This window comes from Yarrowia lipolytica, chromosome 1F (assembly GCF_001761485.1).
Source record: "Yarrowia lipolytica chromosome 1F, complete sequence".
NCBI classification, from domain to species: domain Eukaryota; kingdom Fungi; phylum Ascomycota; class Dipodascomycetes; order Dipodascales; genus Yarrowia; species Yarrowia lipolytica.
The window spans coordinates 3,881,113-3,904,523 of record NC_090775.1 but is presented as its reverse complement, the minus strand read 5'-3'; the positions used below and the strand labels follow the sequence as shown (position 1 = coordinate 3,904,523).

The window sequence follows — 23,411 nt, the reverse complement described above, 5'->3', positions numbered from 1 at the left end:
ATGGCAGACTGATCGCAGCTAGTTATATTAACCATACGGGATACTTCACACTTTACTTGGATTTACATGTAAGTCAAGTGTATATGAGCCCTTTCCAAGTACATTACTTAGTAGTAATGAATGTTGAGTATCCCCAATATAGCCACCTTTCATTCACCCAATACGCCCCATAAAGAGCACCGTCAGACTCAGTTGTCATCCTCGCTATTCTAAACTACGCCATCTCTTATCAGATCTTCCCCAGTGCAATTATAACTCATCTTGTAATGTCTTGAATCCGCCACTCTACCCCGACGATAAAGTTTATGCACAAAATATTTTTATAGAGGCGGCCAATATCTCGAGCTCAACAGTACAACACCATACAGACAAGATGAAATTGAACACGGCTGCCATGAGATACCTCACACCCGATGACTTTCGGGTGTTGACGGCTGCAGAAATGGGCTCCAAGAACCACGAGGTCGTGCCCACCAAGCTCATCACCCAAATCGCAAAGCTCAAATCCGTCAGTGCCACCAACAGAAGCATTTCCGATCTGGCCAAGGCCGGTCTGATTGCCCGGGTCAAGAACGCCAAGTACGACGGCTACCGACTCACATATGGTGGCTACGATTATCTGGCACTCAAGGCCTTCATCAAGCGAGATACAGTCTTCTCCGTCGGAGCCCAGATTGGTATTGGTAAGGAGTCTGATATTGTGGCTGTCAGTGACGCCAAGGGAACTTCTCGAGTTCTCAAGATCCACAGACTGGGTCGAATCTCGTTCCGAACCGTCAAGAACAACCGAGATTACCTCAAGAACAGATCCAGTGCATCGTGGATGTACCTGTCTCGTCTGGCAGCTCAGAAGGAGTTTGCCTTCATGAAGGCTCTGCACGACGAGGGCTTCGAGGTGCCCACTCCCATCGACCAGTCGCGACATCAGATTGTCATGTCTCTGATTGACGGTTTCCCCATGCGTCAACTGCAGGAGCACGATGATCCTGCTCGACTCTACCAGACCCTGATGGACTTCATTGTGCGCCTGGCACAGCACGGACTAATCCATTGCGACTTCAACGAGTTCAACATTATGATCAGAGAAAACTTTGATCGAAAGGACCCCAAGTCCGAGATTGTCGTCATTGATTTCCCTCAGTGTGTGTCCATCGACCACGTGGACGCCAAACGGTACTTTGAGCGAGACGTGGAGTGTATCAAGCTCTTTTTCCGAAAGAAGTTGGGCTACGTGTCCAAGACCTGGCCCGATTTCGACCGCGACGTGAAGCGAAAGGGTGAGGCTATCGACAAGCTGGTGGGTGCATCTGGCTTCTCCAAGAAGCAGTCCAAGGACCTGGAGGCCGCTCTGGCCCAGAGTCTGGAGGTGGACGAGAACGACGTCGACGACCAGATCCGAGAGGACGATGAGGAGAACGAGCAGCTTGCAGAGGACGCTGAGATGATCGAGGATGCTGATCAGGAGGAGCACGACATTGAGGAGGAGGAAGACGACGAGGAAGACGAGGAAGAAGAAGAGGAGGAGGAGGAAGAAGAGGAGGAAGAAGAGGAGGATCCCCTCGAGAAGGCCATTGCTGAGCGAGGCATTGAGAACCTCAAGATGGACAAGTTGGGTAACTACATTTTGGATTAATTGCATGTGGTGGGGGTAAATCAAGGAGAGGCGGGAATCGACGCCACTCCTAGGTAATAATATAAACAGTACATTATTGAATAGAAGCAAGTGTTGCAATAAAAAAAATTGGCTGCTATGCCTGGTTCCTGTCTTGTACCGCACTTCTCACAGGAAATGACACCATATATGTATGCTGCGTGATGGGCGTTATTTTATTCCGTGCAGCAAGCCAGCAAAGAGGAGAAAGCTATTTGAGAACTCTGAAACAGACTTGTTGGCAGGATAGAGTCTTGGGGTCTCCTGATAAGGTCTCGAGTCGGTAGTCCTAAAAATGTTCGCTGTGTCAGAGTCTCGTGTCAGCTGGTGCCACCCGCCCCACTTCAGTCCATACAGTTACAGCTCGGTTACACAAGCGAGCTGATTAACTTTGCGATTTTCATTTTCCGAAAGGTACAGCAGGCACATTCCAGCGGGTGTGTGCACCACGCACTATAATCCGTCTAAGTCTAATTTGGATATTCACTCCACCCACCTCACTACACATCACCAAGGAGATTATTAGTCTGCCTTTTTCTAAAGACCGACTTTTTAAAAAACCACCCATCTCAAGCGACCGCAGCCATGATCTACAAAATTCTGGAATCCTTGCCGGCCGAGGCTGTTCAGAACGGCACCGTCAACCCCGAAACCGTGCTGCCTGGCGTGCCCCTTGATATCCAGGACGGCTTCATCCACCTTAGCACCAAGGCTCAGCTGCTGGAGACGCTCAACAAGTACTTCAACAAGCACGACCGCGTTTATCTGCTGGCGATTGACATTCCCGACACTCCCGGCGCCCCATTAACCGAGGGTGCCGTGGGTTGCAAGCCCGGATGTCGACTACAGTGGGACTTTGTGCGATCGCGAAACGAAAAGTTTGCGCACATCTACGGACACCTCACCAATGGAGACATTTCCGAAATCAAGGAGCTGGAACGAGGCCCCGACGGCTGGAGCTTGTGGTAACCCCGCATGCCACGTATAGAAGTATCGTATTTATTGTGCTGCATGAATATATTGTTGAAAAGAGGGCCTGATGGGTGTCGGGCGGAGGACAGCCGTGTGTAACGCGTAGCCGCTCATTTATTGTATCTGCGCCTGTCTTTGTATACCAAGTTACGGACCTCGTAGTCGTGCCCATGTCGTGTAGCGTGAAGTACTGTTAGCGTGTATCAGAACATAGAGCAGTTGGCTTACTCTTTATTTCTGTTCACGCTTATCGCTGTTGGTACCTGTACTTTAAAGCATTACAGTACAATTGCAAGTGTGCTTTATTATATGAATGTATTAAAGATTAGCTACATGCTGTAGTTTTTGAACGACTCTGACATGGGTCTAGCTGTTGCGTCAGGTCGTGTGACAGAGAGAAGGTGTCCAACTGTATATCATCTCCAGTATATATACACCGCTTAGAACCCCTTCACCCCCTAACTCTGCTCCTCCTCGTATTCCTCCTCATCAGACTCGTCGTCAGGAAGAGCAAAGGGATCGGCCTCCTCCTCGTCGGAATCCTGCTGCCATCCACCGACCTTCTTGAACTCGGCGGGCCAGTAGGGCATTTTTCGCCATGTGCGATCGTCCACCACGATCTCGATGATATCACCGGCAATCTTGTCATCGGGAGTCACGTCAACAACAACAAAGCCACCCCGCTTGACCCACACGGTCTGTCTGAACTTGGGTGGCATCTCAACCTGGACCTCTGGGCTCTTGAACCCGTGGCTCTTGTAGAAGTCTTGAGGCAGAGTCACCTCGTATATGTTGCTGCCCTTGGCCTGGGCGACCTTGGCGATGGTCTGGTTCTCCTTCAGCTCATCCAGTGGCGTTCCAACGGCGGCCAACGATTTCTTGCTCATGGTCGAAAGTTTTTGAGGTTGATAATGGACAGCACCGCGCCTTGCATAAAAGGTGTCGAATAAATTTGAGCTAACCCACATGGAAAATGACTACAAATTAGATATGCACAAATTACTGTACAAGGAAATACAGCGTAAAACTACAATATTTTCCTCCCATAGTTATTCTATTGAAACGTGTCTAATGATTGATTAATATGTTCCGAGACATCTAAGCGGAAATGAAGGGCTTAACCTCCTCCTTCTCAGAGTCGTAGTAGGCCACAGTGTGGACCTTGAAGAAAGAGCTGGTGACGCCAAAGTGCTTGAGCAAACGGGTCTGTCGAGAATCCAGAGTCTGGCCAGTCTTGCAGACCTCGTAGGGGGCGAACAGCTCCACCTTTCCGGCCTTGAGCTGAGTGGGCATACCCAGAGATCGGAGAGTGGGCTCCATAGAATGCACAACGGGAACATCGTCCTCAGCGGGGATCTTACCTCCGGTGGTATGGACAACGCCGGCGGGGATTGTGAAAGTAACGGTAGAGACCTGGCCGGCTCGTGCATAGTCCTCCCGAACGAAAGACTCAAAGTAATCCTTGACGACCTGGGGCTCCTCGTCGGTCAGCAGAAGACCAACATCTCCAGACATGTACTCAGACAGTGCGCCGAGTCCAGCCTTGTACTCATCCTCCTCAGACTTGCCGAGAGCCTTGGCCATGATCTTGGTTCGGCCAAAGAATATTCTGCTGCCCTTCCAGTCCGCTCTGAGATCCTTGAAAAAGGTGTTTCGCATGCCCTCTACTGAGAAGACAAAGCAGTACTTGTGTTCGTCGAGGTAGTTGTGGATCTCGTCGACGATCACCTCCTTGTCCTCCCGGGTCTTCTTCTCGACCTTGGTGAGAGCGATGACCTTGTTTCTCTTTGACTTGGGCATTGTGATGTATGCTGTGTGGTTAGAAGATGGATGGGAAGTCCTGCCAAAATATCTGCACTAGCTGCAAATATTTTTTTGGCTTTGCATGAGGGCAGAAAAATTAGCTTTGATACTCCTCTATCGAAACCACATCCAAAATCAAAACACCCAATATGCAGTCTGTGTAAGTGGCCACTCAATTATTGTACCATTCGCCACCCAAAAACATGTCTATTTCGACCCAGGATCTGCTGGAGTTCCATAAGAAACATCTAGGCGAGTTTCAGGGCACAATCAAGTTTGATGAGGCAGGTCAAGACGAGGACACTGAGCCCTCCCTGGGCTTCTATCCTGATGGAGTTGAACGGACTCTGACGGACGAGCAGATCGAGTTTTTCCGTCAATCCGACATTCGAAAGGAGGAATTGCGCATCTACAAGGAGAATCTGGTATTACAGGGAGCAGAGTCACAGGCAGAAGCTCACGCGGAAGCTCAAGCAAAAGCAGAGACAAACATACAAGCACTGGATCCAACCTCACAACAAAGACAGATAGAAGTGGCAAATGATGAGGAGGGTATGAATGAAGGACCAGGCAATTCTACAATGAGTTGATTCATCCAGCATCGAGCCCCCGGAACCAGTTTAGATTGCACCTCATCCATCATCTCCACACACACACACACACACACACACACACACACACAAACGATCCATAGCTAACATTTATTACAAGTATGCAATCATATACGATTATGTTTTTATATACTGAAGGGTATGTGAGTTGTTTCCAGGGAGACCGGATTTAAATGCAGTAGTATCGGTCGCCAAAGTCTCCGAGACCGGGCTGGATCCACTTGTTCTCGTCAAGACCGTCGTCAATGACACCAGTGATGATCTGGACGTTGGGGAACTTCTCAGCGAAAGCAGCAATACCCTCGGGAGATGCAATGAGGTTAAGGAAGAGAATTCGCTCCTGGGGGACGCCTCGGGCAATGAGAACCTCGACGGCCATCATGGCAGAACCTCCAGTGGCAAGCATGGGATCCAGGAGGAAGACGAATCGGCTAGAGATGTCCTCGGGCAGCTTGTCGTAGAATAGAGAGGGCTGGGCGGTCTCCTCGTCTCGCTGAATGAGAATCTTACCGATTCGCACGGACCGGCAGCAGTCTCGAAGGCCCTGCTCCATGGACTCGCCAGCTCGCATAATGGAGACTCCGCAAATCTTTCCCTCAAATGCAAGACCCTTGAACTCAGCGCCGGTTGGCGTCTTAACGAGCTTATCGGTCACGGGCAGCTGGTTGAGACCCTCCTCGACAAGCAGACGGATGATTCGGTCGGAGTAGAAGATGAAGTCCGACCGAGAGGTGTTCTTGTCCCGGATGATGGAGTAGAGACCAAGAAGCTGCCGGGTCTGTGGAAGCACGTTGACGTTGGAGGGAATGGGCGAGGAAGACATTGTGTGTGTGTAGTGACGGAAGGTAGAAACGGAAAGTAGGGTCGCTTTTCTGGAACCAAAATATATATATTAGGGTTCAATTGACACGCATAAAAATTTGACCCATCTCGACCCACTCCTGCATACCTCAAGTCTTATCTCGGCACTGCCGTGGATGTTCCGAAACACTGAAAACACATAAACATACATGCCCGTGCTTGGGTGATTATTGAACGGGTTGGAATAAGGCTTCGAGGAGTCCATTCTAATTCCCCTCTTTGAGAGAGTCGCGTGCAGTTCTCCCACCCTTTAGAGTGTGGTCGTAATTGGCTTATCATACACTATCGCAGCTAATACCAATACTTGACCCATGCCCCCCGCTTGGAGCTGCCAGTAGCGGGTGTTGATTTTAGTGCGAGACTAGAATGAGAAACAGGTGCAGAAAAGGCGGCAGTTACCAACAACCTGAATAGATCGGTTTGCCCCTCACGGCTATTTTTCCCTCCCTTGGACGAGCTCTAATCGTCGATAAGGATAAGCGTTTCGAGGCCGTGTGTTAACATGGCTTGATATGAGTGGAGAGACACAACCGTCTTATGAGCTGATAAGAGTAAATCCTATAGAGCTAAACCCGGTCACGCTTTCTTTCCGAGATACCCATGTTCATGGCAATATGTATATATGTATGCTTGTTTGTATCGGATGTGTATACACTGGAGTCGTCGTCTATTAAATATTTTATTGACACTGGAGAGAGGGAATTATGTCAAGCACAACGCTTATGTAGGTACTCTTATCTAGTCTATGGTTGTTGGGGTTTTCGTCTAGCTGAACCCTCCTCGTCATGAGCAGAGGCAGCCTGCTCAGCGGCCTGCTGCTTGGCCATGTCAGGATGGTCCTCGACATGGTGAGCATGGTCGTGGAAATGCGTCTTTTGACTCTTAGACTTCTTGGACTTGGGCTTAGGCTTGGCCTTGGCCTTGGCCTTGGCCTTGGCCTTCTCGTTATGCTTGGCTTCGCCTTTCTTTGCATTGTCCTTAGCCTTCTTCTGGGCCGTGTCAGCATGGTCTTGATGATGCTTTTCCGAGTCAGCTGCTCCCTCAGCATCCATGTCGTTGGCCACATCCTCGGCTTTATCCTTGTGTTCCCGCTTCATGCTGCCTGAGCCAGAGCCAGAGCCAGAGCCGGAACCCTGCTGGTTGAAGAAGCCAAAGTAATCAATGTAATCAAGGAAGGTTGAGGCCTTCTCTTCACTACCAGTATGATCAAAAGGGTCCTCGTAAGTAACGTTGTTCACATCCAAGTGCTCAGCATTATTGTGGCCATGAAGAACGCCTCTAGAGGTAAGGCCCTCCAGAATATGCTCTCGCTCCTCGTCAGAGAAGGTCTGAATCCATCGATCCACCTCGGCCCGCATGATTCGATGCAGCTTGGTGTGTGCAAGAGCAGGATGATGGAATGTTTGGAGTGCCTCATCCACAACAGTCTGAGGATCAATAGAGGGATCCTCCCAGGCTTCTACCACAAAGGGAACGACGTATTTGACCACCTCTGCAGCCACGAGGCCAGCAGGCTCGTTTAGGTATGCTGCAAAATGGTCCTTAGACAGTCGAGAATGAGTGGGATCGGTGGACTTTGAGTTAATCCATACGTCAATCTGATCATCGTGGTATGACAGCAGAGTGACAGATGCATGTAGAATCTCAGTGACTGCCTCCAAGATGGGATTAATGATTGGGTTGATGATTGAGTTAGTGAATGAGGAAAGAGCGTCGGAAATAGAAGATGCCATCATGCCGAGCGCTGTAGAAGAATCGGAGTCGCCAAAGAAAGACTCCAGGGAAGACATGACGGAGTCCTTGAACTCCAATAGAGGGTACACTGCTCGGATCACTGCGTCGACATCCAGGTTGTCGAGATACGACTCTAACGAGGTGTAGTTGGGATCGTTGTTGTGCACCTTCGAAATGTTGGTTCCCCCAGGGGTGTTCTTAAAAGGAGGTTGGTCCACGAGAACCAAAGGATGCTGTCCTTGCTGTGCATTTCCGCCACTGCCTCCAGTGCGAGACTTCTTCTTGGTATCGCCACAGTCCTTGCAGTCCTCATCGTTCCCATCATGCTCTCGCTGGTGCACCACATACTCCTCCACATTGTGCTGTAACTCGTCCAGGTGGTCAGCTAGGTCTGCTCCTGTCATGTCTCTGAATCCCCCATGGGCATCAGGAATGTCGGGCAGCTTGATAGGCAGCTTTCGGAGGATGCTCTTGAGAAACTCCGAAGTGTTGGAGCCGGACTTCTTCTTCTTCTCAAAATTGGCAGAAGCCTCTGTGAATCCACTCTCCGACAGCGAATCGTGAGCACCTCCCAGCAAAGAGTGCAGGAAGTCCAGTCCTCCAAATGTTCCAGTCACCACAGGGAACACCTTCTTTCCAGCCAGCTTGATACGCGTCTGGTTTCCAACGTGGGCATACACATCCTTATAGCCCATATCTCTCAGCACCAGCTCCAGGTAGTTTGTGTGTGCCGTGAAGTCCTCAAGGGTGTGCAGGGCGCTACCCAGCAGTCGTAACGACTCGTGCTGCAGGCTGTGTTTCTTGTATCCTCCTTTGATATACCGTCGGCCGAGCTTGATGCATCGCAGAAGCTGCTCTCGCACGTACTCCGACGAGGTCGCCCAATCACCATCCTCGTTGGCAATGTAGTTTTTCATTCCTGTCTTGGGATCAATTTCTAGCTCGCGCGGATCCACGGGACCTCGCAGTCTTCTGTCGTACTGCTGAGCATCCTCTGGGTAGCCCTTGGGGTTGTCCATGTGTTCCTCGGCTCGGTACACCCCCAGACGTTCCTCCGTGACCTCGAACTCGCCAGTTCCGTATCCAAACTCGGACATTGACACGAGCCAAATGATCGCACGGACCGTGTCTGCGTTTAGCCCCATCGAAAGAGTGCCAACATCTACAGCCTGCGAGAAGTCTCTCAGCCAGTTGCCGAAGTAGACACGTTTGATGTCGAGTCCGTCGAATTTGCGGGCCTTGCCTCCGCGGTGTGAAATGACAATCCCAGCCAGGACATCTTCAATATCTCCGTGTCGAAAGTTCTTGCCCTCAATAGAGGAGTCTGAGGGAATGTTTCCTGCCCCAAAGGCGTGGGCTGTGGTGAAAAGACCGGCTAGTCCTGAAAGCGAGGCTAGTATGGGTAGTTTCATGACATGAGCGTGAACTTGGTTTTGTGTATGAACGAGAGTGGTTCTGAGGTGTTAAATTTTTAACTGAGAACGGATTAGCTCTTGCCTCTGCATATACATCAGGACTGTGCGAGATTCTAACACTATATATGCGTCCAAGTATAAATTGCTCTGTACGTAGTGTAAGAGTCTCTGGAGAAGATCTCCTCTCTCCACACAAAGAGACGTTTTGGCTTGCGCTCACGGGGTGATGCACACGCGTGTCGTTTTTTGGCAGTCCTACTTGTGTGGTTTCTGTTGCCTACTGTTGTACTTGTACAACCACAGGCTTCTTTATCTCCGAGCAAGTACAACTCTATCTCCGGTCAAATGATCCGGCCGTGAGTAGGTGGCGACCTGGTCGTACGGCACCTCTCTGGCAACCCTCATTTCAAAACATAATTTCGCCACCGTGTGTTCAGCTCATTGTTTTGGGCTCATACCCTTACCGGTACCAAGGAAGAGGGGGGCAAAACATTTAAGCCCTGTTATCGGGTCTCTTGCTTCTATCCCAACGGTGCAGGCTTCTGCATACCAACCAACCTTAACAGCGATTTGCTGCATCCCCAGCCAATGCTTTCATCACGATGGGTCATGGAAGGTGGCCGGATGTGCAAAGTTGTGGTGACAACGTGGTCCGGTTGTAGGCCTCTAGGGGAAAGTTGGGCGTATGATAGGCGTCATGGGGGCAGGTCTTTGTCGCACACAGGTGACACGCATGGCTATTCAAGGTTCCTGCTACACGGTCAGCGCTGTATGTATACAAGAAATTAGCTGTGGGAATGACATGTAGGAGAGCATGTGGGATGAGTTGAGCTCAGTGTAATTCGTACTGCGTTTTGGTGTTAACGCCGCACTTTGGGAGGTTCTGCTTTATTGGTATTATTGCGTTAGTAATCACAAGTATGAAGCTCTATTGGCGTTGATTTCACAAGATGGGGCATGTATGTACGTACCCCTCCTCGCGTATGTCGCTGTTGGGTTGCTGGCGCATAACATCTACACCGCATACATGTGAAGCATCGTGGGTCAATGGACATATTTCTGAGAGCGGCCGGGGAAGGTTGGATGGTGGGCCTTTGAGGTGGGGTTGGGTGTCGTATAGAGGCGTCATGTTACCCGTTTCTAGCAGATCAGTGGTTGCAAGTGGCAATTTAACTCCCATGCTACACAACCTAAACAGTGATCATATAGCGTTCCATGGTGGGGCCTGAGACAAGTGGGGTGGAAGTTATTTCACGGGGGAAAAAGCCCACAACACAATCAAAATGATGCAGCATGCCCACAAACCGCCGCTCTCACCTCATACGACCAGGTGTGACCCGATTGGGGGTCCGTCGTATCCTCCTATTACGACAAGAACCCTGGCGCATCCGACATGCGAGATAAAGTTGTAAAATAGCTACTCATGCACCGAACCACGAGGACTGGGCCAGTGACGTATATAATACGACAATAATTGTCACGTGACTAGTGAATGGGCAATATACCATCAGGAACGGTACACTAAAACGGGAGCACACATACGTCTGCTATCAACTAGATTGTACCAACCAACTGGCCTCGCACAGGCAAAGCACGTGATCCCATAGGAGGCTGGACAGTGATTTTAAGTCTCCCAAGAACTTAGCAGTTACAGTATTAGGTGAAGAAGGACACATGTTCTACCAGTGACGAAAAATCGTCCCAAGAGCCCCCAGTAGGGCTCTACACAGGTAGCCTCTCAACGCATGGGTCTCTCCCAGCTCTTATATACCTCCATGTCATGCTCCAAGGCCCGACATTAGCTACTTGTAGCATGGGAAGTGTCAATAATCGCATACACCCGGGCACGAGTGAAGTCAGCACCAGTCTCAACATGCCATGCAAACAAACACACCATAAACACCAACCGAGCTATGCCCGTTAATAATATCCTCAATCAAAACATGCCACTGGAATCTCTAGAGGTCCGTGCAGCCAAACAACAACATGCCAAGCTCGAAAAAGGTGGAGAGCGTGGTGCCAGTGTCAACATTCCTGGCAGGCAAGAGTGCTTGCTTGCAGGTGTCAAGAACGACAGCATTGTACACACCAGCACAAGTATCGCCGTCCACAACCAAGTGATACCAAACTGTTTGTTGATTCCAGCAAAAACCGCTGGTGCCTGCGAACAAGTAACTATGTGGACACTTGAATGTACATACAGTAATTTTTACAATACTTGTCCCAGTGATTAATTGGTACTGTACGTAAGCTGTACGCGTCCTTGCACTAATTACGACGTGAGGACCAAGACTGTTAATAATACGACCCGACATGATCATACCACACCATTGAGCACATTTCCAACATCGTTCACGTAGCTCGCGTTGAACTGCTGGGCTCACATTGAGTTATCACCGTCCACAATTCTGCACATAACTTGCATCTCGGCTCAACACGTTGCTACCTCCCAAACGCGCCTGTATACCGATAGTTCATACACACCCAGAGGTGTATACTGTATATAGCTCTCCAATGTGCAGACGCCCACAGGCACCAATTTCGTTCCATGTGATTCTAGCAGTGGAAAAAAGTGGGGCATGGTGGGATAATTTGATGGCACACAAAGGTGGGATGACAACATGCCAGATTATATGCGCACACGGACCTCGGACCTCGTATCTACAGTTGAGTTGGCGTATGGGCACACGACTACAAGTACTGTACCTATTTCGGCAGTGGCTGGCACGCAGGAACAGTTGGAGAATGGGGAGATACACTCCCATCAGAGGTAGGCTTTGGGGTGAATGTGGCGGCTAAGGTGATAGGAACGGACACTCGTAGGAGTGCGTTATCCAAGCTGGACCGATATATTGTTTATGTGGGACAGACGCTATAATTTTTCACGTTTTCACTGGTCCATGCCAGTCTATTTATCTGTAACCCGTTTCAGGGGAGTAATCAATGTCCCTACCGCGTTTTAGGTTCGGGACAAGTCAGGGGGCGTTAACGGGCCATCGCGAGGCAGGCAGACAAAGACTATTATAGGGAGAATTTTGCATAGTCCGACCAAGTTTGTACAGTGTGGTTGTGTCTCTGGGAGTGGCAAAGGTGGTCTGCTCAACACAAGAGGGTGCTACCAAGCCCCTCACCCCGAAATTACACCGGCGAAAACGTCGAATGTGGCGCCATATTTCGATTGTGCATCCGAAAATATAATAAAAGGGCCCTCTTATATACAGCTGGTCCTTGTACTGTGTGCTTGGCTGTGTAATAAAACCCGTTTCAAAACTGACTCTGACTCTGGAGTGTGTCTCAACGTTTAATTATAACATGAACTTACATGTAGTGCGACCTGTGGACGGATATGCACTTGGCGTTTCTCCCACACTTCTTCCACACAGCAGACCGGTCACCTTTCCGAGACTCCGACTCACCAACTCTTCAACCCCACGGCATCCCTATAAGTCTCCCTTAGCGCCCCGCTAGAACACACAGGGTGCATTCAACCCTATCGTACATTTACGGGCCCCTCCTTTCTGCCGCGACACAAGCCCCTATCAACAACCCCTGCCACAACCGTCTCAAGATACAACCCAAAGGATACGACCGGACTGTGACACTCCCCATGCAATAATGTTGTCGAAGAAACCGTCCCTGTCGGACCTGGACGCCACGTTGGCTCACAAACGGGAGCTACACATGCCCACAGAGCAGGAGCGTACCATTCTCTTTGACCACGACCTGTCGCAACTCATCCAGTTTTCCATCCCTGCAGGAGCCATGAGACGACATACACAGCAACTCGAGGGCAACCGACAGACTTCCAGCTTTGCACCAGGCTCAGAACTCGCCAACGTCCAGCTCAGGTCACGACCTGGCTCAAGATGCGCTTCCGGTACCTACGCGTCCAGCATTTCTTCTGGCGCAACCCTAACAGAGCCCGACGAAGCAGATCCCAACCTGGACCCGTGGGAACAACTTCCACCGGTCCACTGTGCCATTTCCGAACGCATCGTGGCCCACGGTCGGTTCCAGGTTTTCACTCTGCATAACGATAAAGTCACATACATCAAATGTGGAGACGCGGTTCAGGCCATTCTGCCCAAGCTGAGGCTGTGGAGAACCTCTCTGTCACAATTCATCTTCCCACAGCCCATACCTGGACGTTACTGGCGTGTAGAACTGTTCCGGTCTACCTACAAGATTGCCGATGACCTGAGGATGGCTCTTGAGCAGAGCTGCTGCTTCCTGGACCAAATCAAAGCTCCTGAGTTGGAGGAAGGTGCCAAGGAAGAGTACATTGAGAACTACCTCGACCAGTTGATTCCCGAGCACGATCTCAAGGAGAAACTCGTGTCTCTGAACCCCAATAACTCGGGCTATATTCCTCCTCCCAAGGAGAAGGATGAGGATGAGACAAAGGTGGAAGATGATAATAACACCGTGGAGGAGGTGCGTACCAATGGTGGTGAACTGAATATGGACTTTCTGGCCTCCCAGATCGATAACTTGTCTATCCCTACTCATTATGATTCCGAAGAACACGACTTGGAAACTATTGGTTCAGCCTCTTCTCCCTACTCCTCCCTACTCTCTCCCTCCCCGTCTCCTCCCTACTCATCTCTTTCGCTACAATCGTCTCCTGACCTCGACTCTGCTAACTCCACTCTTTCCGACTCGTCGTGGGACATCTCTGGCCACTTGCAACCCTCCAAGTATGACGAGCTGTTTGCCTCTTCTTCTTCAACTCTCGATGACATAATTGAGACCTTTGGTGTGGAGGATGCTGACCAGAATGACGACGGTGACATCTCTGTGGACATTTCAGACCATCTGGCACGATCAGACATCACTGCTTCATCTCCCTCTGCACGGTTCCCAGAGAAGCCCAAACTAACAGAGCGGCTCTCTCAGGTGACACTGAAGCGATCAGTGTCGCAATTGCAGCTGCAGATTTCTCCTCGAACCCCCGACCAGGAGTTCCAGCGCCAGCTCATGAGCTCTCCCTTACCTGCCAAAATTACTCCCCAGCGACCGCAGTCGGCAGGTGTCCTGGGATCATCCGAGAAGCCCCGATCTCCTATCGATGCTCGATCTGCTATCCGAAAGTTCTACACCACAGGAGCTTCGGCTGTTGCCTTCATTGGTCTCCGACATCCGTTTGCTCGATGGAACAACATCCTTGAGACTGAGACCATGAAGTTCAGATCCATGGATGACGATTGGCTGGAGATCAATATTGACGACTCGGACGTTCCAACCCCCTAGGACCCGACAATCACCCTTGCTCAAGAATAGAGCGTCTCTAACTTATTTATACTTGTAATCTAGCATCTGACGACTAAATGGAGCGAACGTAGACTTGTACTTGTATCGATACTTGTAGGTACAGTATGTACATACATACATACTTGTATGTTACATAAACAGCGGATAGACTATTACATACTGCTGCAATAAGAATTGTATTTGCGGATTGAGAGCTTGGGTATCATGGCGGCTGTATGATGATAGTGTGAACAGAACCAGAGCCAGCTTGCTGTAGCCTGATACTACTACGTACCACTACGATCTTACTGTATTATACCGCTGCAGTTTCATCTCAAGCTCTTCACAAGTTCATTTCTACTGTACACTGTATGATCAAATTTGGGACTGAGAGTTCTCACCTCACGATAAAGGTACAAGAACTTGTACAGTACTTGTACTTGTACAGTAGAGGTATGATCTATTATGTTATGGTATGGTATTTCGGTTGCAGTGGATTCTGTATTCAGTAATATCATCTCACTAATTATCTGTATGATTCAATTAGAATCACCATCAATCCCCAGTATTAGGGTCCATTGTATGGTCGCACTTTAGTATGTACAGTATGTACTATAGCTACCAGTATGGTATTGAGTGTTTGTTTTTAGAAGAAGCCCAGCCTCTACGGTCACCGGAGATCATGAGTGGATGATCTCAAATGTACAATTATGATGTTCACGAATACACTCAACCATATGTTCGCTGCGCGATGATATCAATCACACACAGCTACATGATCTCAATCATTAGATAGTCTGCGTACATACTCTACACACCTTCACAGCTTCAATATGGTACGATCGTTCATGATATTGATACAGCACTATCTATCTACTATTTACATCTGCTGCTGCTGCTCCATCATCTGCTGCTGCTCCATCATCTGCTGCTGCTGAGCCATCATCTCCTCGTCGGCACCAGCCTCGAACTGGAGTCCGAGACCAACCTTGGAAGTGTTAGCAACGTGGTCAATCTCTCCAGCAAAGAGCAGAGAGACAACGGGGAGGACACGTCGCTCGAGGAGGCAGGAAACCTTTCCGGTGGAGTCAATCTGTCCTCGGAAGACAGACTGTCGGAACTCGTACTTGGCGCCGATGGTGGTGGTTCCCTCGGGGCCGGAGACACCGCCCATCATGGGGTTGGGCTTGCCGAGCAGGGCCAGGTTGGCCTCAACACCAGCCTCGACCTTGTCGGTGATCTTTCGCCAGAAAGATGCCTGGACCATACCCATCTGCTGGAGCTGTGCGGAGGCAACCCAGTCGCCAGACACGTATCGGCCGAAGTAGGAAACAGCAGCCTCTCCGATTCGGGGGTCCTGGGCAGAGTACATGGCCTCGAGACCAACGGCGAGCTTGGGAGTCAGAGACTGGAGCAGAGATCCAATGAAGACACCGGAGAGACCGCCGGAGAGAACGGAGGGGTTGAGGGACTTGAAGTTGATGGAGAAGTCGGCTCCCTGCAGATCCTGCTCGAGCTGAATCATGGCGGGCTGGCCGTTCTGCAGCTGGGCGTTCACCTTGGAGACACACTCCTTAGACCAGGAGTACTGCATTCGGGCGGCGACAGAGTAATCATTGTCAATGTTGCCCTGCATGAAGAAGTTGTCATTGGCGAAGAAAGCAGCAAAGGCGTAAGGGGGGAGCACCTTGGAGCCCAGAGAAAAGGAGTGGGACACCTGGAAGGCGGGGTTCATGCTGAAGGTCTTGGAGATCTCGGCTCGCAGACCAGTGAAGAAGTAGTTGGTGAGGAAAACATCCTTGGACACCTCCTTGTTGAGGTTCTCGAGAGTGCCGGGGTTAACCAGGTTCAGGCCGCTTCGCTTGGCGGCAATGGTGTTGTAGGTCTCGGAAACATAAGCCCACAGAGGGTTGTTGGTCCAGGCGGGGGTCTGATTGGGTGTGTTCAGGTTGCCCGGGAGCGAGGGCACGTTGAGAGCGTTGATTTCTCCGAGAGACGGGACGGCAGTCGACATTTCGGATATGATGGTGAGTGTCTTTCAGTTTCGGGTTTTGCAAAAGTGAAAAATGCGTAGTGGGTGTTACCCGGTGTAACTTTGAGTCAGCAGCAATAAGGGAGGGAGGAAGAACATTGTAGACGTCTGCGAGAATTTGTTGGGAAAACACCAGCAATTGTGTGTGCTTGAATTCGAAGGACTAAATTTTTGTACGGGAAAAGACAATTGCCATGGTATTTTTGTGTATTCTCATATGACTTGTTCCACATCAATAGATTTAGCGTCTCTGATTGGTTCATGCACACTCGACGGTGTGTAGCCATGAGCTGGTTCGAAACTGTTCCCTTTTGATCCAAAACGCTATATATAAAGCCGCTTTCCGTGGAGCTTAGTTGTATGCCAAGGTGTGATGCCAAAGACTGCAACATTGGTGTTGTGTCCACTCGCCACATATTTCACGGTACAGCGCCCAAGCACACCCGCTCTGAGTGGGTGGTCACTTCCATCCCCGCTTGTAACCTTATTGCATGTAACTATCTGCGATGTACGATGAGACGTTAGAGAAGGTGTTAAAAGTGACAGTTGGTCGACACGCCAGGGTCCTACAGAAGGACCTTTCTAGAATAATATACATTGAGTATTTTGCTGTTCGTGCCATTTTTCCGTTAGATGCTAGTAGAGAAAAAAACCCCAGTACTTGTAGAGAATAATAATAGAAGATAGGGAACACAAGCGGGCTTTATGCAAAATCGCTCTCGTTAGGCAGATCGCTCTGGGGACCTCCTTCCATGAGCTCAATCTTCTCCTCGATGGTGACGGGACGGGTGGTGCCCTTGTCGAGTTGCGTGTGCTCGTCCGGTGATGCCGACAGCGTCGGTGTCGTTGCGTTAATGTCGTTGTTGTTATTGTTGTTAGTAGTCGTAGATTGTTGTCGAGCGGCTTGAGCGCTGTTGGGGGGCCCAGTCTGGCGCACCTCGTCGTCTGGCTGTGCGTGGGGCTCACTGTGGCCAATGTCCAGGGTGGCGTCCGACGTGGGAATCAGGTCGTGGAGCCGGCCACGTGTTCTCTTGCCCTCCACACCGTCCAGAGTGGCGGTCGTGGAGATGCCCGATAACGTGGAGCTTCGAGACAGGGGTCGTGAAGGCACCGATGTGACCTCTGACGGCGTACCCGACAGATAGCGCTGGTACTCTGTGTCGGATCCCACGGACACGCACGTCGACGAGGGGTTGGAAAGGGTGGTAGGGAGCATTGGTGGGATTACTGGGGTTGAGTGTACGATGTACTGTTGACTGTAGGTTGGTGGGTGGTTGTATTAGACAAGTGACGGAGCAATTTAGCTATATGGACTCTAAACAAAAGTGAAAGCTTCAGGTGGGACAGAACAAGAAACAAAAAACAAGAAACAAGCGAGTGAATAGCTGCAGCACTGTGGCCGGTTGAGGGTTGTAACTTGTAAGACAGGTCACGAGTTCGGCGGCTGATGCACTAAAGCGGTACGCCAGAATTCCATAGTGACAGCCACCTGAAACACGAACATACTTAGGTAATGACGTGATGGACGAAGCTGGAGGTGTCAGATATTGGAAGGTGCACGACAAGGCCAACTCTAGACGTTGCTCTCAAAACCACTACCACTACCACCACCCCTACCACCCCCCACCGAACGCCACCCCTCTCAACCGTGGACTCCTGTAAGAGGTTCCACGCTCAAGTGTGGGGAAAGTATAGTCAAACTGGGTAAGGCAAGCACGACTTCGACATGCAACCAAGCTATGAGACCGTAATAGCATAACTTTGGGAACTGTGCACTCAGCGCCCAATGTCATCGCCATTCAGCTCATTTCAACATCCTCTTCAATGGCGTTTTCGGGTACCTCGGTCTTGGAGCTTGCTAGAGGAGCCTCAGCAGTGGTTGTAGCTGTCGTAGTCGCTGAATCCTCCTTCTTGGCCTCGGTAGGCTCTTGTTCAGACAAATCAAAGCCCTCTGCCTCAGCCATCTGCTTGAACGACTTAAGCAGCTCCAGCTTCTTCTGAATCTGCTGGTCCAGAGACACGATTTTGGCCTGGCGCGAATGGATGGTTTCGTCCAGCCCGTCCATCTCGGCCAGAGCAGCCTTGGCCTTGGCAATACGCACCTTGACGGCTCCACTCTCGTTGTCGGCGTCCTTGACGGAGATCTGGCCGTTCACAATCTTGGAGACCAGCGCCTGGACGTGAGGCATGAAGTCGATTTGTTGCAACACCTCCAGAGGCGTCTGTGACGTGGCGCTGGCCGTTGCTGTGTGCGTAGTGTCGCCTGTAGACAGACCTGTAGCTGGCGTCGACATGTCGTTAGTTGATAGTGAAAAGAATCGTTCGCTTATGTCTGTATTGGAATGCTCAGAACTTTATCAGTGATTTTGAACGGCCTCTGTTGAAACAGCACGATAGGAGTAATCTGTAGGGAACAGAGGGTTTGGAATGTTTTTGCACCAATTTTTTTTTTCAGATGTGCCAAATATATTCATCATAATTTTGTACTTACCGCGTGATTACCACCTCTTTTCCCGCTCCTTTTTAACACGATGATTATAATGTTCTTATGTCAAGCCTGTCAGTAATTTCGATCCTGTGCAACATTCTTCGTGTACAGTACATACAGTACATACTATACTTGTACTTGTGTCGCCCCCTCCACTCCACTACAACGACAATGAACAGAGTCCGAGACTTTCAATTCACGCAATTGCTCAACTTCAACAGCCAGTCAAAGACCGTGACGCTGTTGGGTACGATTGGCGACGACAATGCGATCTTGACGGTTGAGAAACTGCCATTTGAAGTTACCGATGAAGCGTACTTAAAACAGTTTGCCTCGCCAGACATCTTTCCAGAGGTCAAGCAGCTCGAAAATAACGACGTGTACCACTGGAACCTCGCCACTCTCGCGCAGGACGTGAATAAGCGGCCCGGAGTCAAGATCAACCTCATTTACCCAGCATCCGAAACACATGTTCAAAAGTATTCGCAGCAGCAAACTCGAATGGTGGTCGAGACCCCTGAGCTGTATCAGCAGGTTACTTGGCCATACATTGAGACTCAGCTCGGAAGCCGAATCCAGTGGGTACATAACATTCTGTACCATGGCAAGGAGGCGGAAGATGTGGTGTATCGAAAGGAGGATTCGTTTGTTCTTCTACCTGACATGAAATGGGACAGAAAGAATGTCAACTCCTTGTATTTGGTAGCTATCTCTTTGAGAAACCTCGAGGGCCAGGGAGAGAGTGGAAAGCCCATTACTTCTATCAGAGATCTCAACCACTCTCACATACAGTGGCTCAAGGAGCTCAGAGAAGACATATACAAGGTGGTCAAAGACAAGTATAATGTCGACAGGTCCTTTCTGCGGGTCTTTGTGCACTACCAGCCCTCTTACTACCATCTCCACGTCCATGTAGTCCATATCAACAACGAGGGTCTTGGAAGCAGTCAGCTGGTTGGCAAGGCCATCTTGTTAAACGACGTTATTGATGATCTTGGTTTCCTTGGAGAAAAGGGATACAGTCAGAAGACTCTCACTTACGCTCTTGGTGAGAACCATAAGCTCTGGACTGCCATCAAAGCACACACAGAGGCTTAGGCTTACTGTGATTATATATCTATAGGTAGACTCATCGGCTAAATGTTTAAAATGTATTATGTTAGAATGCTAGGCTATCAGTTAGTAGCCAATTCGTCCTTGAAGGAGAAGGGCTCGTAGGGAGTGCCCTCACCCTCGAAGAACTTGGACATGGACTCAACCCAATGCAGACGAAGAGAATGCAGCATGGCCGAAGTACCCTCCATACAGACCAGAATAACCACGGTGAGCACAAACCACATTCCAAAGAGAATAACGGTCATTATGACACCCACGACTCCGGAGAAGCCAAAGGCGGCCTGCAGGGTCATGTCCCACAGAACAGTAGACAGCTGGGCATGGGCAAGAGACAGAGCCCACAGTCGCAGGTATGAGGCTGTATGGGACACACAGTTGAGGCAGAACTCAATGGTGTGGATGACCTGATGAATGACAATGTCACCAAATCCATGTTCCTCCTCCTCCTCATCATCAAAGTCGTCTCCTCCGGTGGCGTCTCCAGGAGTGTCTCCGACAGTCTCTTCGAGCTGATCGGGGGCATCAAGCAGGTCTAGAGGACCGCCGTTGCCAGATACCCGCTCGTACTCATGCTTCTGCATGTCTCGTCGTAGCCACAGAGGCTTGACAAGCAGCAGCCAGGGCACACAGATGAGAGCGATGACAACGAGAATGACCTGAACATATGCCTGGCCGGGGTACAGAGGCACAGGGACCTTACCGGGAGCTAGGAACATGTTAATGAGGGTATCAAGCAGAGAGGGGGGCTGCTGGCCAATGGCGACCCAGTCCACAGTCCACTTGTACACAATAGTAAGGGCAAGGTAACCAAAGATACCCTGCATGAAGAGCAGACCTGGCACAAAGTTACCCCAGAAGTCGACAACAGAGCCGAAGAAGATGTAGTTGACAAGAGACAGGAAGAAGGAATAGGTCATATGCACGTGGCCCATGAGGACGGACAGCTTCATCTTGTAAGAGTTGGTGAACAACAGGTTGTTGTCGGTTCCGTGCCAGGTGGGGTCCAGACCAAAGGCGTAGACGCCGGTCTGGTGAGCCTGGATGGTCTGTCCCTCCTTCCACGACTCGGGCCAGGCCCATCCGGGCTTGAACAGGGTCATGGATTTGGAGAAGATATCGTTATACATGAATCCGGTGTACATGGAGAAGGCTCCCATGAGCAGCAGAATGTATCGTCCCTGGTAGGCCATGTCGAAGATTTCGTCTCGCTTCATCTTGCCAATCTTGGCTTCATAGTAGACCAGGGCAAAGGCGGCCAGGAAGAGAATGAACCCGTGGCCAATGTCACCAAACATGATAGCGAACATAAAGGGGAAGGTGACGATGGTAGGCAGACCGGGGTTGACTTCTCGGTAAGAAGAGATACCGTAAGCGTCGACAATGAGCTGAAAGGCCGAAGTGAACTTGTTGGTTCGATGGTAAGTGGGAGGGGTTCGAGAGGTTTCGAGGACGTTAAGAACAGAGGGGATCTCGACGTCAGCCTCGTCGGTGATGGACTTGAGGGTGGTCTTGACCTTGGAAATGTCGTCCTTGGGCACCCAGCCTTCGCCGATGAGCACTTTTCGGTTGGTGTCGTACTGGAACAGGTTGAGAGTAGAGTATACGCTCTTTTCCTTGATGACAATGACTCGCCAGTTGGGCAGCTTCTGGGCAATCAGACGAAGCTCGGTGTTAAGGGTGTGTCGGGTTCGCTGCGACACAATATCGATGTCGGACAGCTTCTGGTTGACCTCCTGGAGCTGGTTCTCTCGTTCTCGAACATCATCGGCAATCCAGTACAGGTGGGCGTCCAGAGTTTTGGCGATTCGCTCCACCTTGGAGATGATTTCCGCTCCGTGGGAGAACACAATGAACACGGACTTGTCTCCGTCGTCTCCTCCAAACTCAGCGGTCTCGAGGAACAGGTTTCCTCGCAGCACTCGCCACAGAATTCGCTCCAGCACCTCGACTCGGTCTCGGGGAATAACTCCAGCAACAAACTGGACGTTTCGCAGAGATTGCGACTCAATGTCCCGGCTGCCGCCTCCGGCTCGCTGGTCGAAAAACTTGGCGGTTTCGGTGAGCACAGCTCGCAGTTCCTGCGACTCGGTCTGAGATTCAGTGACTCGCTCCTCGGCGTCTCGAAGTTCGGTGATTCGTTTCTCGAGAGTATCGCCCAGAGCCACCAGGGCATCAATGTCGGAGGCAGAAGCAGCACTGTGGGGATCGCCGTCCTCGAGGGTTAGTCCCTCCTTTTCACATTCTCGCTCAAACAGACGCAGCTGTCGGTCGACATTGTCGAGTCGTCGGACCTCCTGGATGAAGTTTCGCTGAAAGACATTGACCTTCTTGTTGAGGTCTCGGAATTGCACGAGTCCAAGCTCGCCCAGAGACATAACCGTTTCTCGTCCAATTTCACTGGCAATGTACAGCTGAACCAGCGACATCTCCGCAGAGCCTGGGTTAGTATGAGACGAGTTGTTGTGGCAATGGACGGGTCACGTATGTTTCACTCGAGCCACATGTTCGCATAGTACTCACGGAAAATGGCCTCGCCAGACTGGTTGGATTCGGGCATCTTGTGCTGTGTGATAGTGACTGTCGTCGACGACGTCTTGCTGAACTTTGCTGTGTGTTGACCATAGTGTGCATCAGGAGAAAGTTAGGTTCTACAGGTAGTTACCCGGAAGTAGGTAGCATGTGAGGTGGTAATGGAAGGGTGCAAGAATACATACAAGTAGTGGTAAGTGCTAATGAGACTGAAACAATTGACGAATTGTTTCTCGTCAATTGTTTCCAGGTCTTCCTTTATTTTCTAGCTTGGCTGTATTTGTAGTTGTGCGGCCCTCGGAGACCTGGAAACTTACAGTACGTAGCGCCTTAGTCTATGAGCTAAGTAGAAGCTTAACTAAGGGATGAGGTGGAGGCGGGGCATCCATCTCTCTCATGATCTATAGTTAGTGTGGGTATATAAAAGAGGAACAAGAACTGTAGTTCCGAAGCCCTCGTGTGAAGACATAATCAGTGATTTGAAGATATCTTACGGTTTAAGAAACTGAGAATGTGTTATTATACTGACTAAAAGATCTTCGAAGCAGCTTTGGCTTAACGACGTATCGCTACGAATGGGTACGTGAGGAGTAAATGCAGACAATATACATACGTGATCAATAATAGAATTACTGCGACATGAACAACGAAGCACTGCCAAGGGAATAGCTTTTTTTCTTGGATCGACAATCACTTGATACGAGTATTTGTTCATCAATGTTACATAGGTCTAAAACCAGTAGCCGTTGTATCGCCTATTACGTATTATCCTGAGACAACTGAACCAAGGGCATGTTAAGGTGTAACTAACAGAGGAGGTTGATCTAAAACGGGCCCTGAAGGAGACAGTAGCAAGCGTAAAAGGCGGCCGAGGCCACCGAGAGAACAGCGTAGCAGGGCGCGTAGTCACCACAGGGGACGCAGAACCAAACCAATGACGAAGAAGAAC

The 23,411-nt window shown here is 50.1% G+C and overlaps 14 protein-coding genes across 14 annotated transcripts; 5 read left to right on the top strand and 9 right to left on the bottom strand.

Annotated features, from left to right (window-relative positions):
• Nucleotides 1–373: 373 nt before the first annotated feature.
• Nucleotides 374–1,633, top strand: YALI1_F39041g (uncharacterized protein; the record flags this gene model as incomplete). Its single annotated transcript, XM_506093.3, has 1 exon — nucleotides 374–1,633. One exon carries the CDS (start codon nucleotides 374–376, stop codon nucleotides 1,631–1,633), a length of 1,260 nt encoding a protein of 419 aa, XP_506093.1.
• A 603-nt stretch (nucleotides 1,634–2,236) lies between these two features.
• Nucleotides 2,237–2,620, top strand: YALI1_F39022g (uncharacterized protein; the record flags this gene model as incomplete). The annotated part of the gene is made up of 1 exon (XM_506092.3): nucleotides 2,237–2,620. One exon carries the CDS (start codon nucleotides 2,237–2,239, stop codon nucleotides 2,618–2,620), a length of 384 nt encoding a protein of 127 aa, XP_506092.1.
• A 461-nt stretch (nucleotides 2,621–3,081) lies between these two features.
• On the bottom strand, nucleotides 3,082–3,591 carry YALI1_F39009g (uncharacterized protein; the record flags this gene model as incomplete). Its single annotated transcript, XM_506091.2, has 1 exon — nucleotides 3,082–3,591. One exon carries the CDS (start codon nucleotides 3,589–3,591, stop codon nucleotides 3,082–3,084), a length of 510 nt encoding a protein of 169 aa, XP_506091.2.
• Nucleotides 3,592–3,721: 130 nt separating this feature from the next.
• On the bottom strand, nucleotides 3,722–4,423 carry YALI1_F39001g (mRNA turnover protein MRT4; the record flags this gene model as incomplete). The annotated part of the gene is made up of 1 exon (XM_506090.3): nucleotides 3,722–4,423. One exon carries the CDS (start codon nucleotides 4,421–4,423, stop codon nucleotides 3,722–3,724), a length of 702 nt encoding a protein of 233 aa, XP_506090.1.
• Nucleotides 4,424–4,629: 206 nt separating this feature from the next.
• YALI1_F38998g (uncharacterized protein) lies at nucleotides 4,630–5,016 on the top strand (the record flags this gene model as incomplete). The annotated part of the gene is made up of 1 exon (XM_506089.3): nucleotides 4,630–5,016. The coding sequence occupies one exon, from the start codon at nucleotides 4,630–4,632 to the stop codon at nucleotides 5,014–5,016; it is 387 nt and encodes a 128-aa protein (XP_506089.1).
• A 190-nt stretch (nucleotides 5,017–5,206) lies between these two features.
• Nucleotides 5,207–5,860, bottom strand: YALI1_F38986g (uncharacterized protein; the record flags this gene model as incomplete). The annotated part of the gene is made up of 1 exon (XM_506088.1): nucleotides 5,207–5,860. One exon carries the CDS (start codon nucleotides 5,858–5,860, stop codon nucleotides 5,207–5,209), a length of 654 nt encoding a protein of 217 aa, XP_506088.1.
• A 781-nt stretch (nucleotides 5,861–6,641) lies between these two features.
• YALI1_F38954g (uncharacterized protein) lies at nucleotides 6,642–9,044 on the bottom strand (the record flags this gene model as incomplete). The annotated part of the gene is made up of 1 exon (XM_506087.3): nucleotides 6,642–9,044. The coding sequence occupies one exon, from the start codon at nucleotides 9,042–9,044 to the stop codon at nucleotides 6,642–6,644; it is 2,403 nt and encodes an 800-aa protein (XP_506087.3).
• Nucleotides 9,045–12,662: 3,618 nt separating this feature from the next.
• On the top strand, nucleotides 12,663–14,297 carry YALI1_F38918g (uncharacterized protein; the record flags this gene model as incomplete). Its single annotated transcript, XM_506086.3, has 1 exon — nucleotides 12,663–14,297. One exon carries the CDS (start codon nucleotides 12,663–12,665, stop codon nucleotides 14,295–14,297), a length of 1,635 nt encoding a protein of 544 aa, XP_506086.3.
• Nucleotides 14,298–15,177: 880 nt separating this feature from the next.
• YALI1_F38882g (uncharacterized protein) lies at nucleotides 15,178–16,311 on the bottom strand (the record flags this gene model as incomplete). Its single annotated transcript, XM_506085.3, has 1 exon — nucleotides 15,178–16,311. One exon carries the CDS (start codon nucleotides 16,309–16,311, stop codon nucleotides 15,178–15,180), a length of 1,134 nt encoding a protein of 377 aa, XP_506085.1.
• Nucleotides 16,312–17,032: 721 nt separating this feature from the next.
• YALI1_F38869g (uncharacterized protein) lies at nucleotides 17,033–17,545 on the bottom strand (the record flags this gene model as incomplete). Its single annotated transcript, XM_506084.2, has 1 exon — nucleotides 17,033–17,545. The coding sequence occupies one exon, from the start codon at nucleotides 17,543–17,545 to the stop codon at nucleotides 17,033–17,035; it is 513 nt and encodes a 170-aa protein (XP_506084.2).
• Nucleotides 17,546–17,663: 118 nt separating this feature from the next.
• On the bottom strand, nucleotides 17,664–18,086 carry YALI1_F38864g (uncharacterized protein; the record flags this gene model as incomplete). The annotated part of the gene is made up of 2 exons (XM_068283515.1): nucleotides 17,664–17,914; nucleotides 17,957–18,086. 2 exons carry the CDS (start codon nucleotides 18,084–18,086, stop codon nucleotides 17,664–17,666), a joined length of 381 nt encoding a protein of 126 aa, XP_068139616.1.
• A 42-nt stretch (nucleotides 18,087–18,128) lies between these two features.
• Nucleotides 18,129–18,623, bottom strand: YALI1_F38859g (uncharacterized protein; the record flags this gene model as incomplete). Its single annotated transcript, XM_506083.2, has 1 exon — nucleotides 18,129–18,623. One exon carries the CDS (start codon nucleotides 18,621–18,623, stop codon nucleotides 18,129–18,131), a length of 495 nt encoding a protein of 164 aa, XP_506083.2.
• Nucleotides 18,624–18,877: 254 nt separating this feature from the next.
• Nucleotides 18,878–19,915, top strand: YALI1_F38856g (uncharacterized protein; the record flags this gene model as incomplete). The annotated part of the gene is made up of 1 exon (XM_506082.3): nucleotides 18,878–19,915. The coding sequence occupies one exon, from the start codon at nucleotides 18,878–18,880 to the stop codon at nucleotides 19,913–19,915; it is 1,038 nt and encodes a 345-aa protein (XP_506082.3).
• Nucleotides 19,916–19,992: 77 nt separating this feature from the next.
• On the bottom strand, nucleotides 19,993–22,490 carry YALI1_F38820g (uncharacterized protein; the record flags this gene model as incomplete). The annotated part of the gene is made up of 2 exons (XM_506081.3): nucleotides 19,993–22,370; nucleotides 22,454–22,490. 2 exons carry the CDS (start codon nucleotides 22,488–22,490, stop codon nucleotides 19,993–19,995), a joined length of 2,415 nt encoding a protein of 804 aa, XP_506081.1.
• Between the last annotated feature and the right edge of the window lie 921 nt (nucleotides 22,491–23,411).